The 24,037-nt window shown below is 39.5% G+C and overlaps 1 protein-coding gene across 10 annotated transcripts in view; it reads left to right on the forward strand.

The window, feature by feature from the left end:
- The window catches only part of ENOX1 (ecto-NOX disulfide-thiol exchanger 1), a 723,730-nt gene that overhangs the window by 678,820 nt on the left and 20,873 nt on the right, over window positions 1–24,037 (forward strand). For all 10 annotated transcript variants that reach the window (XM_068267775.1, XM_068267774.1, XM_068267784.1 and 7 more), the window contains 2 exons: window positions 7,627–7,680; window positions 18,543–18,645. In XM_068267775.1, coding sequence (XP_068123876.1) covers window positions 7,627–7,680; window positions 18,543–18,645 — 157 coding nt within the window. The remainder of the gene's footprint in view (window positions 1–7,626; window positions 7,681–18,542; window positions 18,646–24,037) is intronic.

Consider the following 24,037-nt stretch of genomic DNA (forward strand, 5'->3'; position numbering starts at 1 on the left):
GCAGCTGATCATTGCGGGGCTTAGATCAACGAACGGGAATGGATTTTCCCGTTCATTGATCTCTGGGCGAGCGGGAGGCGGCGTGTTTACTAGCGGCGGGCGGCGTGTTTTCGAGCGGGAGCGCGGGCAGCGTCGGGAACGCGGAAAGTACGTGTTTCTCCGTCCCTGGTTTTTAAAGGATGGAAAAAGGGGCGGAGAAATACGTACGCGCGGGGGTAAAGTGGTTAAGATGCAGTACAGGTAGTCCCCAGTTAATGAACAAGATAGGGACTGTAGGCTCGTTCTTAACCTGAATATGTTCTTAAGTCAGAACACTATGCCATCTCTGACCCCTGTACCTCCTCTGTGCGCCTTTCTGTCTCCAGTGTCCCCCTCTGTGTCACCTCTGCCTGCTTGTTTAGATGCCATTTTTTCTTTGATATTTTTTTTAAATCGATTTTCTCAAAAACTACAAGTACAATTTGAAAATGTTTTTTTCGACTTGTTCCCACAGAAGCACAGAATCCGTTCGTATCAGCTGGTCATTCGTAAGTCAGGGACTACGTGTACGAAATTAAATGAAAATGAAAGTGGAATGTAACAGATTCACATCTTGTTCTATAATCAACTGATCTGTTTATATTTAATAACCTGAAAATGTGCTGCAGTGGCGACTTTGGACATCAAGGAAGCCAAATGACTGTAAAGCCTTCACCACCACCACCCCCCTCCCCCATGTATTATAAATACTTGTTTCACAGAGTCTTTCTCCCACGTTTATTAAAGCCTCTGAGAAGAAAAGTAAAACAAAAAAGTCAATAAGCAATAAGTTTAGTTTTAGCAACAGATTTTATTTGCATGGGGATGGCTCTCAATGAGCAAACAGAAATCGGTTTAAACGTGTGATTGATTTCTGAGTAGGCCACATCTCCTGGTCTCTGATCTGCTGCTACACGTTTTCCTTTGTTCAAAGAAGTGCAAAACTAAAATAAAGGCCATGGTCACAGTGGTGCATTGCGGTGCAGTGTAATGTCGGCCACTGCACTGCAATGCACCACCTATGTGATGTTCACAGTGCAGTGGGTGCGCGGCACTATAACATGCACCGCTAAATGCTTGTGTTAACAGTAAAGGGAAAAATACATTTCTTTGACTGTCTGCTTCACTGTACCTGATGCAATGTGAGTATAACGTGTGGCACTGCTGTCACAATCCATTGCATTTCTACTGTCACAGGGAATGCAACAGCCACTTGAACGTGGGGAAAAAGTTTTAGGTTAGAATCACAGTGGTCGTTATATTGAGGGTAAACTGCAATGGAGCCTGGATATAGACGTTAATATAAAGCTTGCATGCAGCGAGCTGGAATAATGCAGTCCATTACAACACAGAGATGTGACCACGCCCATAGAATTGTATGGACAGTTAGCTGACATGCAGAATTATTTTGCAACACAACTGAGCATTGTGAACTAGGAATTAGTTGGAATTGGGATTTAACACTTTAGAGCAACAAATGAATTTGATATGTAAAACTTTACTTTTTAAACAGTGGTCTTTATTCAGTTTACTTCTTCTCCTACGTTTTCTCAGAGGAGATCATTTTTTATCTTCTGTTAAAAATAACTTTTCAGCACTCTGCAATTTAAAAAGAACTAAAATATACATAAAAAAAAGTACTGTCAAAATTATTCTAGTACAGGTAGTCCCCGGTTAACGAACAAGATAGGGACTGTAGGTTCGTTCTTAACCTGAATCTGTCGGAAGTCGGAACATTGTGCCATCTCTGTCCCCTGTACCTCCTCTGTGCCCCCCTGTGCCTCCAGTGTCTCCCTCTGTGTCATCTCTGCCCTTTGTACCTGTTTATACAAGTTTAACAGCCATTTTTTCTTTGAAAAAAAAAATATATGACTTGTTCCAATGGAAACAGAATCCATGTCATTGGTATCGGCGGGTCGTTCTTAAAGAGAATATGTATTGTTAAAATCTCACAAAAGTAAATATACCAGTGTGTTAGGGGACATCTCCTATTCCCCTCTGTCACAATTTCGCTGCTCCCCGCCACATTAAAAGTAGTCAAAAACAGTTTTAAAAAGTTAGTTTATAAACAAACAAAATGGCCACCAAAACAGGAAGTAGGTTTATGTACAGCATGTCCACACATAGAAAATACAGCCATACACAAGCAGGCTGTATACAGCCTTCCTTTTGCATCTCAAGAGATCACTTGTGTGTTTACCTTCTGTCCCCTGCAGCTCTCCCCACTGAATACTATTGACAGGCTGTGAGGCTGATCCTTTCTTCCTGTTTGTAATTCCTCAGTATGTGACAATCCAGCTCCTTTCACAGCCTAACAGAGGAGGATTTTTACCCGGCTCTCTTCTATCACTGATAAGATAGCAGAGAAGCTGCAGGCTTATGTAAATAACACACACACTGAAGTGTGCATAGAGGGGGAAGTGCATTATCAGACCAGCACGGGAGAGTTGGCAGCCTTCCAGACACAGGCCGACAAGTCTGACAGGGGAAAGATACATTGATATATTACAGAGACAGTGGTAGTAGAAAGTGCTGCAGTAAGCCAAAGCACATTAGAATAGGATTAGGAACTTGTAGGATGGTAGAAAAAACGTTGTAATTTTTGTTACGGAGTCTCTTTAAGTCAGGCATTCGTAAGTGGGGGACTACCTGTATTTTCTTGCTTGTTGGTGGTTTAAAGGGCATTTTATAAGATGTGAAAATATCACCTAGGAGAAAACTCAGGAAAAAAAGTGAATTGAATAAGGGCCGGTATAGAGTAGCCGTTTGGAATTGGTCATTATATGTTTATGCCACAATATCATATTCTGTGCTGGAGTTAGTATATTTGTTTTTATTTGTCCTTACCCAGGAGACAGATTTTATGGTTAGAGACATATAAAGCTTGTCATATAATTGGAATTTGGAGTGGGGCTTGTATTTGGCTACATAATGAGCTATCTAGCTTTTCAAGTTCTCTTCACATATATAACATCCAGATGGCTGCCTTCAAACAGACCTACACATGACTTCACATTTTTTTAATCTGGACACTGTTTTTGCACAGCCCACCGGCATATGTTTTCAGATTACCGTGTTTCTAAGACGTACTGTACATTGCTGCTAGCATTAAGTCGCTTGTTATGGAAGTTGCTTTTTTCTGTATGAATTGTACATTTTTATGCAAGTTAATGCTTAGTCTAAAGTACTTGCTGAAAGAGATAAGAATGAGGGATTATTACTGTAATCAGCCTTTGGCTCACAGGGGCTGTTGCAGTTCACACTTCCATTATTTCCGAGTAGCGCTGTCATGTGCGTAAGCGTCTGTTCAGTTCAAGGAACTCCCCAGTAACACCTGCTGCCACTGGAAATCACAAAACCTATCCGGGGACCCATAATTATTGTATAAACAATGCACAAAGGGACAGACCTTACGGACATTTTAGCTCCATCACAGTTTAATTCTTTCTGAATTTGAAAATTAAATTAGCATAAAACACAGGTTAAATGGTTTGAACAATGTTACATTGTCTGCCTGCTTTTCATTTTTACGTTTCAGGAAACCATATTTCTAAGTTGAAGTTTGCAATATGAAAAATATGGCTTATTTAGTAGCATTACATAAAGAACAGTAATGTGAATTAAGCTAACCAATTACAGTTTAGTCAAAAGATGATTGGCCCATATGCAACTCACTTTTTCTCCTAGGTCAGTGTTCCCCAACCCTGTCCTCAAGGCCCACCAACACTGCATGGTTTGTATAAAGCCAAAGAGGTAGTTAATAGGCTCTGGTGAGACACTAATTACCCCACCTGTGCAATCTTTGTGGTTTCTGCAAAACATGTACTGTTGATGGGCCTTGAGGACTGGGGAACTCTGTCCTAGGTGATATTTTCACACCTTGGCCCATATGCAATTAACTGTTTCTCCTGCGTTATCTCCATGGAGATCATTCTCATTTTTTCTTTAAATTAGCTTTTTGTCACTTTACAATTGAAAAAGTACCCAAAAGTTGGTGAAAAAAGTCCTATCAAAATTATTGTTTAAAAGGCATTTTATGACAAGGTGTGAAAATATCAATAAGGAAAAAAACGTAGGAGATAAACTGAATTGCATACAGGCCCTTGTCATAAAATGCATTTTAAACCACCAGCAAGCAAGAACATACTCAAAATAATTTTGATAGTACTTTTTCACCAACTTTTGAGTACTTTATCAATTGTAACATGCTAAAATGTTATTTTAAAGATAAATCTGAAATCGGTCTCTTAGGAGATAACTCAGGAGAAAAAGTTAATTGCATATGGGCCATTTTGTTGCCTTTGTTAGGTAGAATTTTTATTTTGAGGCAGCAACTCATATATTTGCCAATCAAACTAATTGGATCTGGGTATGTTTTGTAGGCTTTCACAATCATTCCAGCGAAGGTATACAATGATATACAGTATAAAGGTTTATGCACCCACTAGACTAAACTCAGTCAACGCTGCCACTAAAGACCATCTCTGGAGAGAATCTAGTGTGTGTATGGCGGCTCCTTTACATTGGCAATAGATCCAGCATGCTGGATCATCTGGCCGAAACACTGCCTGACTGCGTTGTTCTCTCCCTCACTTCACCCCCTCCATTATGTGCTGTACATCGGCCATCTGCCGTCCTCCATAGTAATAGGCTAGCGACATGCCTGTACATCTGCATCCACAAAATGTCGCTTGAGGGATTCTGCCTCAATCCCTGACAAGTGACATTAGTCGCCAGTGTGTTCAAGGCTTTGCTGTTATCCAGGGCAAAATGCTGGACACAATACCTGTTTCTTGATTCAAATGTTCTTGGATGTGTAGTACAATTCCCTCCTCTCTGGATTCAGCTGCTGGGCAGGTCAGTCAGTTGTTACTATATGATGCACAAAGGAGATATTTTCACATCTTATCAATAAAAATGCCTTTATGCCATCAACAAGCAGAAACAAAAATACATAGATCTTTCTTTTGGGATTTTTTTCAATTGCAAAGAGCTGAAAAGATGAAAAATTATCTCCTAGGAGAAAACACAGGAGAAAAAGTGAATTGAATAAAGGCCGATGTCTTCTAAGGAAATAAAATACTCTAGAGTTCTTAAGCTTTTTTGGATAGATTCACAGATGCACAGCTACACAAATATGTGCAATATACACTAATCAGCTTGAATGATTCTAGAAATGGCCTTTTTTGAATTGTGAGTTTAGTTGTGCTGTACGGTTTGTGTTATTGCAGCTGAAGTGAGAACCTTTCAAAATGAAATTGAAAAGACCAGCATTGCAAGCGGTTATTGTGACTGTAATTGCATGAATGCTGATTCGCTAATTGTTCAATAACCCTTCTGTGATCTTATTTAACCCAGTTGATGGTTGCTATTATTGCTACCTGCTAAGTAGCAATTTTAAATAAGTTGTAATATTGCTTATATTCTCTAATGATCTCTAGTTTTGGAGTACATTCTTAATTAGACGCTGTTTATGAAAATGTGTTTTTTGTTATTGTATGGATGTTTTCTCAGTATACAGTATAATCTCGTTATAGTAAATTCCAAGGTACTGGGAAAAGTGGTTTACTATATCAGAAGTTTACTATATCAGAAATTGTCCTATAAATGGCCCAGCATGCCCTGGTACATTCTCTGCTGCAAAGGAGCAACTCTCCCATTGGAGGTACAAAACATGCACTTGCACATTTGGTGGACCACAAGGTGAAGTATACTTTAGGGCTGGACATATTGCTGGTACAGTATCTGAGGCTACTTAAAAATTGCAGCTGAAAAAAGGCAGCCACTCTTTTCCTGTGAGTGGCGCCGGTACCTCTGTGGGCGGGACTTGCAGCCCCAGCCTGAAAAAAGCAGCAGACCATGGGTTTCACACTGACCTATGACGCATGCGCTGCCCACTTTTTACTATATCCAGAGTCAGCGTCATGGAGGGGCCAATAAACATGTTTACTATAACAGAAGTTTTATTATCTCCGTGTTTACTATACCAGGTGTTGCTTCCATAGATTTATGGAGATTGGCCAGGACCTAGAGAGGTAGTTTACTATACCTGATTGTTTACTATATCCAAGTTTATTATGACGAGATTATACTGTATAATAGTGTTTTGTATCTCCCTGTATGGTAATTCTACACCTGGGAGGGGGACGTTAATCATATATTATGCTGCCCCTCTGTGCAGGGACTAGAGCTTCCTAGCCTCCTCCCTGTATTATTCTACAAGTGCTTTCATAGGAAGTGGTAGTATTATGAAGGCTGCATGAGTGATGTTATTCTGTGATATATTACATCAATGCATAAGAATAAAACCTAGTCCAAAACAAAAAGAAGTATTAAGTGTCACCGGGGGACTCTCAGTAACATCTATAAATCAGCAGTTGTCACACTTCTCCATGAAACTCAAGTGTGCTGTAATAAATGCCTCCACTCCTTCCATTAGTCTAGAAAGCCCGGCCTCCCATAAAAGTTAAATAAGTAACCCTAATATAATTAAATACAGTAGAGAATAATGAAGCTCAGAGCTTACGGAAATAGCTCTCTGCTAAAGTGAAAATGTTTTATGCATAGGCTTGCCAGTTATTATTAGAGCGCATAAGACATTCACTGAACACCATATTTTAATGAAATGTGTGGCAGAAGTCCTTTTTTTTCATTGGATTTATTATAATATCTATTGAATCAACACAGAGACAAATATAACCCGGGTTTCCTACATTTACTAACATTCGCTGATTGTCTAGCAAATGATTTATTAGTTTAATTACCAATGCTTTTCTCTTAGTGCTTAAAAATAATTGAATTTACAGTAGAAAATTGGATTGATGTATATAAAGGATGGGACAATCTTCTCTTGCCTTCTCTAGTTGAATGACTATATCACATAGCAATTTGTGTACCCGGTATGGAATTCGTAATCATTTATTATACCTTGCTAGCAAAGTGTGTGCTTAGCTGGGACAGTAATGCCCAGTACTAGGCCTACATGCTTCTTGTATCATTTCCAATTTGACTAAATAGTGTCAAGTTCAAAGAGTACCTGTGTTGCTCGAGAAACTATACACTACACGTGATGTAAGAAGGAAATGTAAAAAACGTATCTCTTAAATTATATATATAAAAAAAAAGAATGGTCACTTATTTCAGTGAATGAGAATCTCATATCTGTTGCTGCATTTTAGACAATGACAGCTGAGCCCAATCAAAAGTAAAGGTGGCCACTAATGATCCAATCTTTTTCATCCACTCATACCAAATCTATGTAGTATAAGGGTAAATTGAGTGAATATACTGAATGGATAATTCAGGCAGTTACCTTATATTACATAGAAATGGTAAGATTGGATGAAAAAGATTGGATCATTAGTGGCTAAAGGTGGCCACACACGATACAATAAAATGATCCGACCTACATTGTAGAACTGCAAATGCTTTACAACTGCAGTACAATAGAGTGTTTTAATATATTTCACTTGTGGGTCATAAACACAGGCCCTAAAGCTCAATATTTGTTATACATTAAAATAACTAGATGTTTTCTAAGTACAGTAAGTAGGAATTTTTATTAAACAAATGAACTAATGTTAGTTTTTATCATTTTGTATTTTGCAGCTTAAGAGTGCCAAGGAAGTAACAGATTCTAATAACCATGACTACGTCGTCAAGGTAAGGATGGCAGGATACAGCCCATAATGTTATTAGCAATTCTTCTTGCTTGTTTTGTTTTCCTCCCTGGTAATATGTCTCACTCATCAACACTTTAATTCTTCATGTAGTGCTGTGTGACACAGGAATTCGAAGCATTGTTTGCTGTTTGCAAGGATCGCTCATCTTACACACAGAGCTGACACTGTTTATGAAACACAAAGAAATAAATCAACCATTGCATTGTGATTTCTTACAGAGGAAAAAGATGAACTGCGTCTGCATAAAAGCTGGGCTAAACTCGGCACAAAAATATCCATTATGCTGAAAAGCAATTATTAGGTTTCCATTCATTTCCGAATTTCATGTTTATTAATTACATGGTTATAGGTAACATTAATCAATGGAGGATTTGAGGAAGAACACAGAGAGGAGTAGCGTGTTCTGGGAGCTTAATTCCTATTTGAGCTATGCTTTAATTGGGTGTTAATAAACACATTTAATTTTCTGGTCGTTCTCACAAACAAGTTTAAGCTGCCCGGTTATGGGAGGATCCAATCTCTCATCTGCCTGAAAAATGCGGCCTAATCTTATTGTAATTACATGGCATCTGCTTGTATCCTATCCTGAGTATGCATGTTTATTACCGCCATAAACCTACACTGCTTCACCAATTACGGCGTGACCAATAGCTGTTAGCCAAAAAATTCCTACCCCCCCCCCAAAAAAATGCTCCTTAAAGGGCAATATGGAGAAAATTGTAAAATTTTAAGTATGTGCAAACATAAAAAAAATAGGAAGTACGTTTTTTTCAGAGTAAAACGAGCCATAAATTACTTTTCTCCTACGTTGCTGTCACTTACAGTAGGTAGTAGAAATGTGACAGAAGTGACAGGTTTTGGACTAGTCCATCTCTTCATAGGGAAATTCTCAGGGATTTATTTATTTTTAAAAGCACATAGTGAATGGCAGTTGCTCTGTCCAACTGCCAAAAAACTGTGTACCGAGCAGGAAAGCCAGCCAGCATTATTGTTTAAATCCTATTTAGGGAATATCATTGTAAAGCATAAAAGCCTTGCTGAGAATCCCCTATCAAGAGATGGACTAGTCCAAAACCTGTCGCTTCTGTCAGATTTCTACTTCCTACTGCACCTTTAAGAGAGGAGGTTTCTTGTTATCGAGTATGGTGTTTGATGCATTCTACTTTACAATCACTTTTCAGCCCTGTTGTTTGAAAGGAGAGTTTCTTGGATTTACTGCAGGCTCATTTTAGTCAACTCTTCAATAGGGATGATCAATGAGATGCAAATATTTCCGAGTTCATGTAGGTTTATGTAAGTTTTTATGCAAATATATGCAGCTTGAAAATGAATGAACCAATACGTTTAAACCTGGGTGGACTTGATTGGTCCATTTTCAAGCTCCATATATTTGCATAAAATTTACATAAATCTGCATGAACTCAGAAATATTTGCATCTCATTGATCATCCCTACTCTTCAGTCATCTTGATCACAGAGTTATATTTATCTGTTAAATCTACTATATCATCTTCATATTGACCCCTTATCTGTAATGTAATCCTAAAGCCCCAAACACACACTAGATGAAACTTGGCCAATAACGACCACCTCTGCCTAGAATCCAACATGAGTACAGCGACTTCTGAACGCCCTCGACCGATTCAGTGGCTGAAAGCATTGTTCTCCCCAATCACCCAACTCCCCCATGACATCACATTGCTCAGGGTGTAAGCAAATCTCTGCAGGGAGGAGGCAAAATCAGTAGCCCAGCACTGGACACATATTTTTAGTTTCAAGCATCTCTTCATTGGAAAATATTTGCAGTACAGTCATACATTTTGCATTCATGCTTGTGGTGCTTCAGATTGCAGCTGTAAAATCCATAAACATCATTTCATAAATTACAAAATTCTTTTATTCCTGCAGAAATAATGGCACTTTTCTGTTGACATTCTAATCACTATATTTATAAAGGTGTTAGTCAGCTGCTCTCTGTGCCACTTTCAGTTTACAGCAAATATCCATATTCATATCTGGTTTTGCCCTATTTATACAGCAGTGACTGCTGCTTGACAGATCATCAAGTGCAATTACTCTCTTTCATTGAGAAAAATGTGATTGTATCAGTAAGGGCTTGTTCACACCTAGGGCATTTTCGCATTTTTTTTAAATTTGCCCTAAAAGCGATTGTGCAATGGAGTGTTCACATCTGAGTGGTTTGATTCTGATCGGCTCACCAAAACGCAGCCTGTACCATTTTTGGGGTGATTTGCCTCAATGGAAGGTATAGGGAAATTGCAAAGCGCTTGAAAAAACGCTTTGTATAGCGATTTCCCCAGCGCTTTCATGAATAAATACATTGTATTTATTCATTTCTGGGAGAAAGAGTTCACTTCCTGACTGACGTCCGGAAGTGAAAAAACAGAATCTCTCTAGAAAAGCACTTTATAAAGCATCGCGGCACGCAGGTAAGCGCCAGGAGGCACTAAAAAATATTGCGCACAGAATTGAAAACCACTGGCGTCACCAATTTCTATTTTAGATGTGAACAAAGCCTAAAGAAACATTTGTATTAATATATTTATTCATCATTTCATTAAAAAAAAGTTAAGTTTTTTACTTTAAACTTACAAAAAGGGGCCTCCCTCCTCATTTTCTCCCTTTTATACTGCTCTTATAAAGCAAAATTGTGCAGTGTTTGGACAAAGTGCTCAACCTGAATTTCCATGGAGAATACCAGTTGCACAATGATAAAGACTTGGGGGAGGACATGCTTTTTACTTTAAGAAACATTTAATACATAGTGGTGATATTATTACAGCAATGCCCATGTTAAAAAGCATCCACTACTGCAGTCTTCCCAAATGCAAATTATTATTTTTTAAATTATTTTTAGTAATGGTTATTCAATTCCAGGTTTTATATATGTGAGTGGACCTTTAGATTGGCACTTTAGAGTAGTTACAAGTCACCAAAGCACTTTTTTGCCACTGTAAAAATCAGATCACCCATTTATAAATTAAGTGATCATAAAGGGATCTGATTGTCAAAAGAGCAAATGATAAAAGGGACCATCTGAATTCGCCACGGTTTGTAAACACACCCCTAAATCACTTATTTTGTAATCAACAATGTATTTTTTCTATGTTATACTGAGAAGATTTTGTTGTGATGTGGGTTGCTTCAGTGTTACAGTTCACCCTAATAGTGTAAAGGATTCTTGAGTTGAAACGGGTACCATTTAAACAGTCCTACTTCTATGTTTAAGGCTGTTTATATGAATTGTTATACATTATCTATTTGCCAAGAAACAATATGTTCCATTAGTTGAAATCTATACTGAAGCTTTCATTGGGTTACTTTGTCTAGCTAAAAGATCATACTTACAGGAACGTTACGGCAGAGGGAGGCCATTTGTAATGTGTTTGCTGACCTCTTCAGAAGCTGTTTATTGGACAGTCAGGTTTCCTTCAGTTTGGTTTGTTTCAACAAAGCAAGTTTTAAATTAGCTTAATGCATTCTAGGTCAATGCTGAATCATTTGACGACGACTTGTGCACAACAGGGATACAGAGTTTGCAGACATAGCCCTTTAGAATAACTAAACAGATTTAAAGCCTGAATTTTAGTATTTATTCTACGTTATCTAAGACTTTTTTAGGGATTTAAAAAATGTGTATTCAATTAAATATTACACGTGGTAATGTTAATGCAGATTGCTAGTCAAACTGCAGACTGGGGAAAAGCGCAAATAACTATGCAGAACAGGCACATTATTCCATTTGCCAGCAGATTAAAATGGTTGCATTGGGAATGGATGCGTAGCGAAGACAGGCAGCAGAAGACTGCAAATAAGTAATCAGGGCACAGAGGACCTAACCAACTGTCAGATAATTCAGTGACTAATCCACTGCATTGATCTGCGGTCTAGGACTTGACAGCATTGGGTTTTCAAGTCAGACTTCAGAGCCTTAGGGCACCAAGCTGTAATCTGAAGGAATCAGAGTATGGAGGGATAGGTGGAGTCTACAGCTACAACGGTTACACAATTTGTGCACACATGATCTGCATGTACTACTGGGTATAATCCTATTGCTACATCTTCCGAGAAAATGAAAAGACCTTGTGACTACAATCTAGAAGAAGCTAATAGCTATTTTGTAGATGATGTAAATGTTTAACTGTGTTTTTATGATGTCTTTATCATCCAACCTCCAGTTACACTGCAGTAATTCATGTGCATAATGAGGAAAAAGTGGTAATTTGCTAATTGAATCAATGGCTGCATGCTTTACAATGAACCCTAGTTAGTAATTAAAGGTGACCTTGCATTAGAAGAGATAAGGCACATGAATTGCTATTTATGTATACATCAGCCCTTATGGAATTGCAGTGAGGTACGTGCTTCAGATTAGAATCCACTAAACACCATGGGCTTTGCCATTGTCCTGGAAATAATACAAGTGGCTTTTCTACATCAAATTATACTCCGTTTGTATGATTCTCGTAATAAACATTCACCATGCACAGTTGATATTCAGAAGTGTTTTCTTCTTGTGTACAGTCCCCATTCCTTCACCACATACACATAGATATTACTGTTCAGTGGAATGCAACATATACTTACGTATCCATACAGCTGTCACATAGAAAAAATAAGTGAAATTACCATAAGTCTTGGTTAGTCACTTTATGGGGAGATTAACAGGATAAAAAGCTGGAGAAATGGCTTGAGGTTTAATCGGATAGCATCTTGCAGTTGGAGATGTGCGGGATGCACATCCAGGGCATGAAGCTCCCGTGCCATCACATCCCAAAGATACTCTATTTGGTTGTGATCTGGTGACTGTGGGGGCCATTTTAGTACAGTGAACTCATTGTCATGTTCAAGAAACCAATTTGAAATGATTCAATTGTTTGTGACAGGGTGCATTATCCTGCTGGAAGTTGCCATCAGAGGATTGGTACATGGTGGTCATGAAGGGATAGACATGGTCAGAAACAATGCTCAGGTTGCCCATGGCATTTAAACAATGCCTAATTGGCACTAAGGGGCCTAAAGTGTGTCAAGAAAACATCCCCCACACCATTACACCACCACCAGCCAGTACAGGCATGATGGATCCATGTTCTCATTCTGTTTACGCCAAATTCTGACTCTATCAAGACTCATCAGACCAGGCAACATTTTTCCAGTCTTCAACTGTCCAATTTTGGTGAGCTCGTGCAAATTGTAGCCTCTTTTTCCTATTTGTAGTGGAGATGAGTGGTACCCGGTGGGGTCTTCTGCTGTTGTAGCCCATCGGCCTCAAGGTTGTGCGTGTTGTGGCTTCACAAATGCTTTGCTGCATACCTCGGTTGTAATGAGTGGTTATTTCAGTCAACGTTGCTCTTCTATCAGCTTGAGTCAGTCGGGCCCATTCTCCTCTGACCTCTAGCATCAAAAAGGCATTTTTGGCCCACAGGACTGCCGCATACTGGATGTTTTTCCCTTTTCACACCATTCTTTGTAAACTCTAGAAATTGTTGTGCGTGAAAATCCCAGTAACTGAGCAGATTGTGAAATACTCAGACCGGCCAATCTGGCACCAACAACCATGCCACGCTCAAAATTGCTTAAATCATCTTTCTTTCCCATTCTGACATTCAGTTTGGTGTTCAGGAGATTGTCTTGACCAGGGCCGAAACCCTAAAGGCATTGAAGCAACTGCCATGTGATTGGTTGATTAGATAAATGCATTAATGAGAAATTGAACAGGTGTTCCTAATAATCCTCTAGGTGAGTGTATATATACATATACATACACCAGTGCGGGTATATTTTTTTGTATATTTTACTTCTATGTTTTTACCAATCCCATGGACAGTTCTGCCATGTAAAACAACAGCCATGGCACTTGTTGTTGAAACGCTGTCAGATGGCAGCCTTCAGTACAATTGTTTACCGCCATTTACTGTCCTTTACGCAAACACAGCGTTTTGATCCCTATTTTTGCTGTTTTCCTTACGGCACTTAGGACGATTTACTGCTACGCTTTTGTGTCCCCCTACAGTGATGAAAAACACTGCATGCAAGGAAGTGTCACCGAAGGCCAACAAATGCTTTTGTGCAAGCTTGCAGAAAAGCATTTCAACAAGATGCCGGGCTGCTGCCCACGGATGGTTCAGACTTCGGTCAGAACCGTGCCATAGCAATAACAGTTACAACTGCTTACTGTAGCTGCTAATATTTCCGTAAGCCCAAATTTCTATTTTAGCACCCAGTTACCACTAATTAACATTATACTCCATAGCGGTGCCCAAATTGTCTGTTTCCATTTTAGGTTACAGCTTAATAATGATGGTTGTACAAACACTCTCCTGAGATATCTACAGATCAACCTGTTCTGTTCTATGTAAATGGGAAGGGGCAGATTAAACAGCAAGTCCACACTTGCAAGTACAATTGTGACTGCCTGACAATAACTTGTGGCATTATATATACAGTATGTGTGCTGTAAACTGTAATGAAAAAATACCATATGAAATATGTATGTATAAAATATCCTATTTCACAGATTAAACTTGGAATAAAGTACTTACTTGCTGTAGGGATAAAATCCAGTATGTAATAGTTTCACTAGTGTGACATCCAGCTGAGCTATTATGCAGCTGACATTTACGGTATACTTATTTATCATCTGGATTATAGTACATAATAAAAAAAAAGTTGGACACATAGAATGCAGTGGTGTCTTGTGTCTACTGCCTGCAAACCCACTTCAGTTCAATGCATTAACCTCCTAGGCGATAATCCCGAGCTGAGCTCGGGGTATGTCGCGCAGGAGGATTTCTCAGGCCCTGGTGGTCCGATTTGCATAATTTTTCTTTTTGTTACACGCAGCTAGCACTTTGCTAGCTGCGTGTTTCCGCTCGCCGCCGATCTGCTGCTACCCGCCGTGCAGACCCCTTGCGCAGCCTGGCCAATCAGTGCCAGGCAGCGCTGAGGGGTGGATCGGGACTCCCTCTGACGTCACGACGTCCATGACGTCGGTGACATCATCCCGCCCCGTCGCCATGGCGACCAGGGAAGCCCACCAGGAAATCCCATTCTGAACGGGATTTCCTGCTTACTCTGATCGCCGAAGGCGATCGGAGTGGGTGGGGGGATGCCGCTGCACAGCGGCTATCATGTAGCTAGCGCTAGGCTAGCTACATGATTTTAAAAAATTTTTTTAAAAAAAGTGCTGCGCCCCCTCCTGGGCGATGTAATTGTATCGTCCAGAGGGTTAAACATAAGTAATAGAGGGTGATGTCACTCTACACATTAAGTTTAACTGCACAACGTTCTTAGAGGAACACAGAAAGGGATCGTCCAAGGTGCCATGTGCCCCTGTCTCAGTTCTGGGCAGACTCAATGTGGCTGGCTTAGTCTCAGTGTTCAGGTTGATTCAAAAGCTGAGTTGGAATTTTGTTGAAATGCTGGAGGATGTCTGCTGGTGTACATTTCCTTTAGCATTTCATCCAGTTCCACGTTTCCATTGAGAAGGGACAAAAATGCATTGAAATGTAAATATAAATAGTTGAAAATGGACAATTATACCTGAACATAGACCCTTAAATTTCAGCAATTTTGAGGATTTTTAGGTTTCACCGAAATTACCAATGTTTGGACAAAACTTGTGGGTGACTCAGTTAAAACACAAATAGGCCTAGGTCACAGCAGTTCTTCAGGGAGCCTATCTGTACTTTCCACATAGCTCTTATTCAGAGTTGTGCTTTAGGATTATTTGTTGCAGGCCACCAGAGTAATATGCAGATGGGGACCCCCCTGGAGCTTTCAACTGCCCTCCGTCTCCCTCTACCAACTGAGCTCTGCCGCATTGCTGGTAAATTTATTTTCTAATTTTTATATATAGTATGCCAGTGCCATTACTTTATACTTTATAGTAACTTAATGAAAGCAATAAATATAACTTTGTTTTCATATTTTGTGTTTTGTCTAGTGTCCCCCACTACACTAGGTGAAACAAGTTGCACTGGGAATTATAGCCGCAGCTTGGATGACCTATAGGCTTGGGTGACCTATAGGCCTCGATGACTTGTAGGGTTGAGCTTCCCAGTTAGTACTCCTTTGTTTTTTTTTCCCCAAAAAAACACCATCTTCATATAGATTTAACATTTCTGAGCTTTGGTATTACAGTTGTTTATTCAGTACTATTAAAATGCAGCTCCTTTTTGTAGTGAAGGAAAAAACAGTTAAGAGCCAGGATTTCATTCCATCATGGTGTAGGCTTCTGGGGTCTTCGCAATATTCAAATGATGCCTCTAAGCTGTTCATCTCGCTGCCCTGATAACCTCTTTTCATCGCTTCTCTCTGTCCAATTCCTGCCAAGATACAGATAACAGTGAACAAGGAACACATATAAGCAAAGTATAGGAGAATATCCTCAGCCTATATGTGGAACATGCTGAGATTTAGATAAGCATTGTACAGAAAACAGTATGAGATACATTATACATATTTAAACTATGCAAAACAATTGGAAGCTGCAACATACAGGTATTTTTAGTGATGATGCATATGTTGATGCTGAGATTGTAGGAATTGGTCTTGCTTACATTTTCTACATTAAAAGAAAAATAATCACAGCTAATGTTTGACCTTAATTTATACTAAAATCCTTACGCTTTGTACAACTTTAGGGCTCTGTACCTGGAGATTGATGAATTTCTTTAAACGAGTTAAAATAATTTCCGAGTGTTTCAAGCACTGTTGTTTACATTTTAACTGAAATGATATAGGACAGAGGGCAGCATGTATTTGTAAATGTTTTCACCCTGCAATGAAAAAGCTTCTTGTCCTATGTTCTCATTAGTTTTATTTGGTTGCTGTAAACCTTTCTACACAGACGCATCTAAAGTGCATGTCTCTTTTTGTCCAAAATCACCTAAATGTATAGAAAAATGCACTTGCCTGCGTCAGTCTGTGTTTAAAGTGACTTCCATTTAGACTAACCCTGAGGGTAACCATAGACTTGGATTCTTGTCTGAAAGAGTATTTACACTCAAGGAATATTCATTAATCTGCGGGAGATTTGTTAGTATTTTAGTGAAGCAATCCTAGTAACTTATGGACATGGCATGAAAAATTAAACTGTAAAGATGAAATTTTGTATTCATTTTCTGTATGACAACTATCGTTTTATCTGTTTGCTCTTTCATCTGACAATAATTGTACATTAGTGCCTTATATATGAGAGAATATCCGAAACCTGGAAGCAGTTTGCTAACATTAAGGTGCCCGTTAACGGTACAATCTCCTGAACCATCAAACGTACAATCAAAGGATAATGTAAAAAAAAAAGTGTGGCAAAAGAAAAAAAAATTATCTAAATCTAAAATTTTAGATCATTTTTGTGACCATAAAGTGTTATACAAATGCTAGACAAATCTCGGGAGAGATGGCTGCTCAGGGCCATCTTGGCCAAGAATGTAATGTCTACAGGTATGCCAGATCTTTAAACCGCAACAAATGAAGGTATTGTTCCCCTCCTTGGCCAGCCCACCATCTTGTATGGTGCAAAATGGCAAGGAAGAAGCTATTGATCGTCAAGTAGAGGACCTTCATTTACAGATTATGATATCTCCAGATGGCTCATGCTGAAAATTGCTTATAAAAGCTCAATGGTATCTACATTTTATATTTTGCAAAATGTCTTAAAGGAAACCTGAGATAAAATAATGGTATAGATTTATTGGGCTTCCTCTAGCCCCCTGTAGACTGTCTGCTTGATGGCTGTCCCCTCGTGCTCCACTGTGCATGAGCGGTCCCAGCCGTGTATGCCCCTGATAATGCTCCCCTGGCCAAGACTGTAACTGCACGTACGCAGAACGCTACAAGCCACAGGCACGCAAATGGGGGAGCGCTTTTTTAGGACCATGCATGCACAGTGAAGCACTACTGGGGAATGTACTAGACCATGTTGCGGGATGACAGCAATCAAGCAGAGAATCTACAGGGGGCTGGAGGGAGCCCAAGGTAAGTATAAATTTATACCATTAATATAAAACATACAAAACCCTGTTTAATAAAAGCGTACTGTTTGAAGAAACTTCGGTTAACCTTTTAAAAATGCATTTTAAGTGGCATTACTTTAGAGGTTCCCACGCGCAATGTTTTTCTAATACAAAATGTAGAATTACTTGAGTCTGATGAACTGGACCTAGGAGCTTGAACTGTGAATGATTATTTGTACTAAACTTCTCTCCAGGATAAAGAGCCTGTGTGAATGCTGGAAATAAAATAAAAAAAATACTAGAAGTCAATGTCCTCCAGGCCGGGAGTATAACCTTAAGTCTGTGCATGCTCTGTATCCAGCTTATGTTAATATCGTGTTGTCTGTAAGAGGCTGCACCATGTAGCCCCTGACAAATGTCTTATTTGCATACATTTTGCATTTTCACATTTCATTCCATGTGTTATTAATTTGCTGAGCGTAAGCCCTTTCCACTACAGAAATTCATTTTTTAAATTTCAATTACATTTCCTTTCATTTCCTTTAAGCATAAATCTTCCTTATGTTTATGAGGCACCTATTTCAGTTTAATTAGAGTAGCAAAACATTGACTGCCAGTTCCCAGCAGTATGAGAGGTGGCTGCCGAGACCAGACATTATTCACACCATCTCAAGAAGATTTAAACTCTGCCTCATAGAATGGATTATTTTGGTTTCTGTCTGTGCTTCATTTCTAAGTAAAGAACAGATACACATAATCAAGTAAATGTTTTTATGTCTTGAAGGAATTGTTAGAGTAGGAACCAGTGATAAATTGCTCAGAGCCCACAAATAACCCAGGCATGTGTTTTCTACGCTTACAGGAGAATGGCACCATCAGTGTTGCTGTGTTTAACCATGATAAAGAAAAGGATGCAGAAAAACAAAGACAGACCCTTAAATCAGAGAAAGAGGCTCTGCTTATAGGTAAGTCAAGCCAGCTGGAAGCACAAAATCTGCCGCTGCACAGTTTTATCAAGGTTTTTTTAATCAGTTGCCTCATACAGGTGCAGAAATCACGTTATGTGTCTAGACTCTACAGAAGCTTACCTAAAGTGCAACTCCAGGCACATGAAGAATCTCCAGTACACGTTCCTGACCGTACAATAATTGGGATCACTGAAAAATATATGTATAAAAAATTAAGCTTGCAGATACTTTACAGCACATGGCCAAACATTTTATTGCTCTCATTGCCTCAGGGTCTACCTTCAAACTCAATAGATAAAACTCACTCAATAGATAAAACGCACTCAATAGATAAAACCCACTCATGACATATTCCTCCTCAGTTCTCTCTCCTTATATATTTTTGACTATTTAAAACTTTTTAAGCACCCAGTATACAAAAAAGTGCTGAATTTAGCATGGGGAAATAGTTATTGATATAACATGAAACATAAACAACTTATTTTAAGAGGGTGAAAAGTTATCTTATAGGTAAGTTGAGAACAAATAAGGAGAGATAATGATTTTTTTTTTTTTTTTGTAAATCAAACCCCCAATTATTATTATTATTTATATAGTGCCGACATCTTACGCAGCGCTTTATAGAGTATATTGTCCTAACTGTCCCTCAGAGGGGCCCACAATCTAATCCCAACCTTCATCATATGTCTATGTATGTGTAGTGTATGTATTGTAGTCTAGGGCCAATTTTTTAGGGGGAAGCCAAATAACTTATCTGTATGTTTTTTGGGATGTGGGAGGAAATCAAAGTGCCTGGAGGAAACCCACATAGACATGGGGAGAACATACAAACTCCATGCTGATAGAGCCTTGCTGGGCTTTTACCGAGGATGGCTGTGGTATCATTGCAATAGCCCTGCTTTCCACAGTCCTGTCTAAGCTAGGGCTTGTATCTCCCCTTTTTTAAGAAGAGTGGGGGTATTTTTGCAATGCCCATTTTCCTAATTTCCTTTGAAGCCTACATAAGGGGTTGTAGTAAAGGTGCATACATATTGTGGCCTGAGCATGAGGGCTGCATACATTCAATCTATCTCCACTTTGTTATCCTAGCTAGAGGGCTATTGGTAGGAGTAGATGCTGTCTTCTATACCAACTGAAGCAAATTGGTGGAGGTGCCCTTAAAACTTATCGATATGCCAATATTGGAATGAAAAAAATCATAATAATAAAAAGAGGTATCTTACCTCACTCGAAGACCAACATTGGTGGAAAAAAATGAGTCTTTATTAAATTAAAAGGTTAAGTTGAAGACAACGCATTTCACGGGACGCAGCCCAATTCTTCAGGTCAATAAACACAAAACCATAATTGCTTGCCGTGCAGTGTGGGGGCGCATATACAGTGGAGGAAATAATTATTTGACCCCTCACTGATTTTGTAAGTTTGTCCAATGACAAAGAAATGAAAAGTCTCAGAACAGTATCTTTTCAATGGTAGGTTTATTTTAACAGTGGCAGATAGCACATCAAAAGGAAAATTGAAAAAATAACCTTAAATAAAAGATAGCAACTGATTTGCATTTCATTGAGTGAAATAAGTTTTTGAACCCTCTAACAATAAAAGACTTAATACTTAGTGGAAAAACCCTTGTTTGCAAGCACAGAGGTCAAACGTTTCTTGTAATTGATGACCAAGTTTGCACACATTTTAGGAGGAATGTTGGTCCACTCCTCTTTGCAGATCATCTCTAAATCCCTAAGGTTTCGAGGCTGTCTCTGTGCAACTCTGAGCTTGAGCTCCCTCCATAGGTTTTCTATTGGATTAAGGTCCGGAGACTGACTAGGCCACTCCATGACCTTAATGTGCTTCTTCTTGAGCCACTCCTTTGTTGCCTTTGCTGTATGTTTTGGGTCATTGTCGTGCTGGAACACCCATCCACGACCCATTTTCAGTTTCCTGGCAGAGGGAAGGAGGTTATCGTTCAGGATTTCACGATACATGGCTCCGTCCATTTTCCCGTTAATGCGATTAAGTTGTCCTATGCCCTTAGCAGAAAAACACCCCCAAAGCAAAATGTTTCCACCCCCATGCTTGACGGTGGGGACGATGTTTTGGGGGTCATAGGCAGCATTTTTCTTCCTCCAAACACAGCGAGTTGAGTTAATGCCAAAGAGCTCTATTTTGGTCTCATCAGACCACCATCAGACCATCAGGCACCTTCTCCCAGTCACTCACAGAATCATTCAGGTGTTCATTGGCAAACTTCAGACGGGCCTGCACATGTGCCTTCTTGAGCAGGGGGACCTTGCGAGCCCTGCAGGATTTAAATCCATTACGGTGTAATGTGTTTCCAATGGTTTTCTTGGTGACTGTGGTCCCTGCTAATTTGAGGTCATTCACTAACTCCTCCCGTGTAGTTCTAGGATGCTTTTTCACCTTTCTCAGAACCATTGACACCCCACGAGGTGAGATCTTGCGTGGAGCCCCAGAGCGAGGTCGATTGATGGTCATTTTGTGCTCCTTCCATTTTCGAACAATCGCACCAACAGTTGTCACCTTCTCTCCCAGCTTCTTGCTAATGGTTTTGTAGCCCATTCCAGCCTTGTGCAGGTCTACAATTTTGTCTCTGGCATCCTTGGACAGCTCTTTGGTCTTTCCCATGTTGGAGAGTTTGGAGTCTGCTTGATTGATTGATTCTGTGGACAGGTGTCTTTTATACAGGTGACTAGTTAAGACAGGTGTCCTTAATGAGGGTGACTAATTCAGTAGAAGTGTCTAACCACTCTGTGGGAGCCAGAACTCTTAATGGTTGGTAGGGGTTCAAAAACTTATTTCACTCAATTAAATGCAAATCAGTTGCTATCTTTTATTTAAGGTTATTTTTTCGATTTTCCTTTTGATGTGCTATCTGCCACTGTTAAAATAAACCTACCATTGAAAGGATACTGTTCTGAGACTTTTCATTTCTTTGTCATTGGACAAACTTACAAAATCAGTGAGGGGTCAAATAATTATTTCCTCCACTGTATATATATATATATATATATATATATATATATATATATATATATGTATATATGGTAAGGTACCTCTTTTTATTATTATGATTTATTATGATATTTTTCATTCCAATATTGACATATCGATACGTTTTAAGGGCGCCTCCACCAATTTGCTTCCATACTTTTCACCTCTCTGAGGTGCCACCTTGCTACTGGCAAAATTCTTCCACCAGTATACAAGACTACAGGAGGTGAGCGACCACCCAGTTCCAGCAGATTCTGGGATACCAAGCGGAAACGGTTCTTTTCCGCATGCATTATCAGTGGTTGGGACCTATTTTTGTGAGTATTCATTACCCACATTATTTTTTTTTTCACATTTGTCCTAATGATACTACACCATAAGGGCTCCTGGTCTCATCCTTTCCCTAGGCCAAAAATAATCTCCACCATAGTGAGGAAGATCGCCAAAGACCTGCACAGAAACTTGTTCTATACCATCTGTCAGTTTGACAAAGAACTATATTTCCCAAGATCCTTTTGATACCTAGTGATCACAATTTTCTACTAATACCCATCTAACAGTGTTAAATCCTTATTGCTGATGTCAGTCTGTAGTTCTGCTGGAAATCTTGTTACAATGGAAAGTTGGATATCACAGTAATTCACTTCCAGTTGTGATTGCAGCAAAGGCAGAGCAGTCATACTGATTCTTTCCAGCAGTTTATGCAGGATAGTATAACACACGTGTCCAACAATAGCTTTATTGATCTGTACACATATATTGTTATTATTTCCATTTTTAGGTAGAGATAGAGTGTTTCATGTGAGGAACAAAGATTGTGGATGGGTTTGTATTTCAAAATTAGTGACGAAAAGTCTGGGGGGTTCAACAGTCCTTGGAGATATCATGAAACACTTTTGGCAAACATTCAGATTTGTAGACACACAATAATGCAAAGCACACATAGCTGGCAAACTCATTCTGACATACTATAATATACTGTATAATCCATACCTCACTTAGCTTATATTCATGTAAATTCATCCTGCAGACCTCAATCAGCAATCTCAGATAATACCAGCTCAGCATTCCCTGCTAAACTCGCTCCACCGACACCGGCGCTGCCTAGTTACAATGGTTAGTGGGCAGTGCCCAAATTATCACCTGGGTGCCGATATAGACGCAATTAAAATTACGGTCTATGCGGCACCATTTTAACGAAGTAATGCCAGTGTCCAATAGACCTGCTTCAGTTAGAGGAGTTAAAGATCTCCAGGTTCAGGGTCCTCTGATCATTATTTTGCAAATAATATTCCACATGAGTTTTAATTGTGCATCAAAGTAAAGTACATTACAAAGAAAAAATAATTTCAAGTGGTTTGTGTTCTGGAAGATGTTTCATTACACTTAAATAGCATTTTTTCAGGTCTAATAAAGAGGGACCTAAGCATCTAAAAAGAATACTTAATCTACTTACACCCACTAACAGCCTCCATAATTGGTACTCATTATACAGATATTAGTTGTTCCAGTCAACTAGTAAATAGAAAAGAGTAAAAAAAAAAAACCTATCAAAAATAATTAATTCAGACCCCTCACATGAATCTGGCCTCTGCACAGCCATAAAATATTTTAATTGTGACATGAAAAATGTTGTCTGCACCTAATTGTTAAAAACAAGTAGCACACCTCAATGTATTACAAACAAGCTACCACTTTAAGATCCTCACAACCTGGGGTACTGCTCACAACCTCAGTGCAGATCATTTGTTTAACCACTTGATGACCACAGTGGTAAACCCCTCTAAAGACCAGGCTAATTATTGCTAAAATGGCCACTGCAGCTTTAAGGCCAAGCTGTAGGGCCGCACAACACAGCACACGAGTGATTCCTCCTCCCCTTTTCCCCCCCACCAACAGAACTCTGTTGGTGGGTTCTGATCGCCCCCCAGTTGTTTGTTCTTTTTTCAATCAATATTGATGTGCGCTTATTTTTAATATTTTTTTTACTATTTTTACTACTCCCCCAGCCGCCCAATCAGGCTATCGGCTCTCATAGGCTTGAGCCTATGAGAGCCGATCGCTCCTGTGTCCCCCAGGGGGACAGCCGTGTCACACAGCGCTGTACTACATGTAAAGATGGCTTACGCCGTCTAACAGTCTCCCGAGACTGTAGGCAGGGCGGAGCTCCGCCCCCGAGCAGGAGATGCACGCGATCTCCTGCAAAGTGCAGCCCCAGGGCTTGACGCCAATTGGTGTTCGGCGGTCCTGGGGCTGCCGCCGCGGTCACGCCCATTGGCATGTGGCAGTCTTAAAGTAGTTAAGGTTGTAACCTACTGCCTGTGCCAGCTTCAATGCATACATGAAGAAAATTATGCTAATAAATCTTTTGCACATGGACCTA

This window comes from Hyperolius riggenbachi, chromosome 2, assembly GCF_040937935.1.
Source record: "Hyperolius riggenbachi isolate aHypRig1 chromosome 2, aHypRig1.pri, whole genome shotgun sequence".
NCBI classification, from domain to species: Eukaryota; Metazoa; Chordata; class Amphibia; order Anura; family Hyperoliidae; genus Hyperolius; species Hyperolius riggenbachi.